The sequence below is a fragment of the Elephantulus edwardii genome, unplaced genomic scaffold, assembly GCF_000299155.1.
Source record: "Elephantulus edwardii isolate Elephantulus edwardi_28Jun2011 unplaced genomic scaffold, EleEdw1.0 scaffold00185, whole genome shotgun sequence".
NCBI lineage: Eukaryota > Metazoa > Chordata > Mammalia > Macroscelidea > Macroscelididae > Elephantulus > Elephantulus edwardii.
The window spans coordinates 601,245-603,060 of NW_006399935.1; the positions used below are offsets into that span (position 1 = coordinate 601,245).

The 1,816-nt window shown below is 47.5% G+C and overlaps 1 protein-coding gene across 1 annotated transcript in view; it reads right to left on the reverse strand.

The window, feature by feature from the left end:
- LOC102870062 (ceramide synthase 4-like) overlaps positions 1-230 on the reverse strand; it is a 16,941-nt gene extending 16,711 nt beyond the window's left edge. The window contains exon 1 of the mRNA XM_006896398.1: positions 58-230. Coding sequence (XP_006896460.1) covers positions 58-230 — 173 coding nt within the window. The remainder of the gene's footprint in view (positions 1-57) is intronic.
- Positions 231-1,816: the final 1,586 nt, after the last annotated feature.

A 1,816-nucleotide genomic window follows, 5' to 3' on the forward strand; every position in this document is an offset into this window, starting at 1 on the left:
TCTGCAGGAGGTACATAGCTGATGGAGTCACATGTTTGTGGTGGAGGGGACACTCACCTCTCGTAGGACATGCGCACGGCCAGCAGGACCAGTGTCATTGGCAGGACTGCCAGCAGGTCTCGAGTTTGGGGGTAGACCACACCATCTTGGTCCTCCAGGTCCACCCAAGTATAGGTGGAGGGCAGCCAGAACTTCCCTTGCCACAGCCATTCATTCAGGCTGGACAACATGCTGTGGACATAGATTCCAGTTAACAGGGATGTGTGTGAGAGGGGCTTCGTATGAGGGGATAACTGAGGAGAGGGGGCAGCTGAGAACTCGGCCCCACCTATCAGCTTCCAGAGCTGAGGCTGGCTGGACATAGGACCTCTACCGATCCCTGGATACGCTCAGCTGCCCAGTCTACCTTCTCTCACTTCACTCTGGCCTTAGCCTTCATCTCATCCACTCTCATCCCTGGTGGCCAGCATGAGAGAAAAAAAAAATCCTTTACGGTCAGGATCCAGGACAGTCAAATCCATGAGGTCTCAGGCAAATACGTTAACCTCCTTGAATCTCAAACTCATTTGAAAAATGAGTGAAGCACCACCTGTCCAACAGTAGAGGCTTGAGTGTCACTAGGCTATCACACAGGTTTCAGTTGAAGCAACCCAAGATAGATTAGGAAGAAAGGCCTGGAAATCTACTTCTGAAAATCAGCCAATGAAAACCTTATGGTTCACAATGTTCTGATTCACAGCCAATCACAGGGAGATGCAAGACCAGGCAGTTCTATTCCATTGTACATGGGCTTACTGTGGTCCAAGTCAACTTGACAACATCTAACAACAACTACTACACATCTCTCAGTCCATCCTGCTAGGTCTGTGCTGGTAAGGTACAAAAAGTTGCTTCTTTGGTGCCTCCTGAGAATCACACAGCTCCTGACAGGTGTGGAAACCAGTGGCCAGATGTCAAGGGACCTGAACTCAAGTCGTTGATGTCCCAGGAAGGTGCCTTTCTCTGCAGGATGCTGCATCTGTTCATGCAAAGTCTCCCTTTAGGAATGAATGCTGGTTCTTTCTCTTGCCCCAGGAGGCCTATTGCATTTTGTTAAGAGAGTTTGGTGGGTAAAAGAAAGACATAGAGGAGAGACAGCATTCCAGCAGCAGCAGCAGCCACCCCATTGGTTGGTCCAGACTAGAGGAGGAGCCCTGAAAGCTTCCCCCTCCTCAGTGATTTGAAGGCAAGTGTCTGAACCCTCAAAATGGTCCCCTTCATTCTAGATGTGCATCAGTCCATCCATTCACCTATAAATATATTCTTCTACCTACACAGGCAATCACCTACTTCTTCACCTACTCATCCAACCATCTTTCCACCAACCCCTCCACCAACTCAACCAATCATCGATCCACCTGCTCTTCAGCTTTCTCATCCATCCATCCATCCATCCATCCATCCATCCATCCATCCATCCATCCATCCATCCATCCATCTTGCTACCCTCTCATTCACCCATCTACCTATTTACCCCTTCAGTCAACCATCTACTCCTCCTCTCACTCAGCCAATCATCTGCCCACCTGTCTCTCCATCCACTCATCCATCCACCATCTATCCATTCAATCAACTACCTACCCAGTCAGCCAGCTACCTACTCCTCCACTCAAACCTCATCCATCTATCCATTCACTCCCATCCACTCATCCATCCATCCATCCACTTTAAAAAAAATTCTTGAAAAGTGCAACGGAAATCCAAAGTCTCTATGTAAATTTTCAGTAAAATAAATAATAATAAAAAATAAAAACCCTTTCATTGTTTTATTTATTTA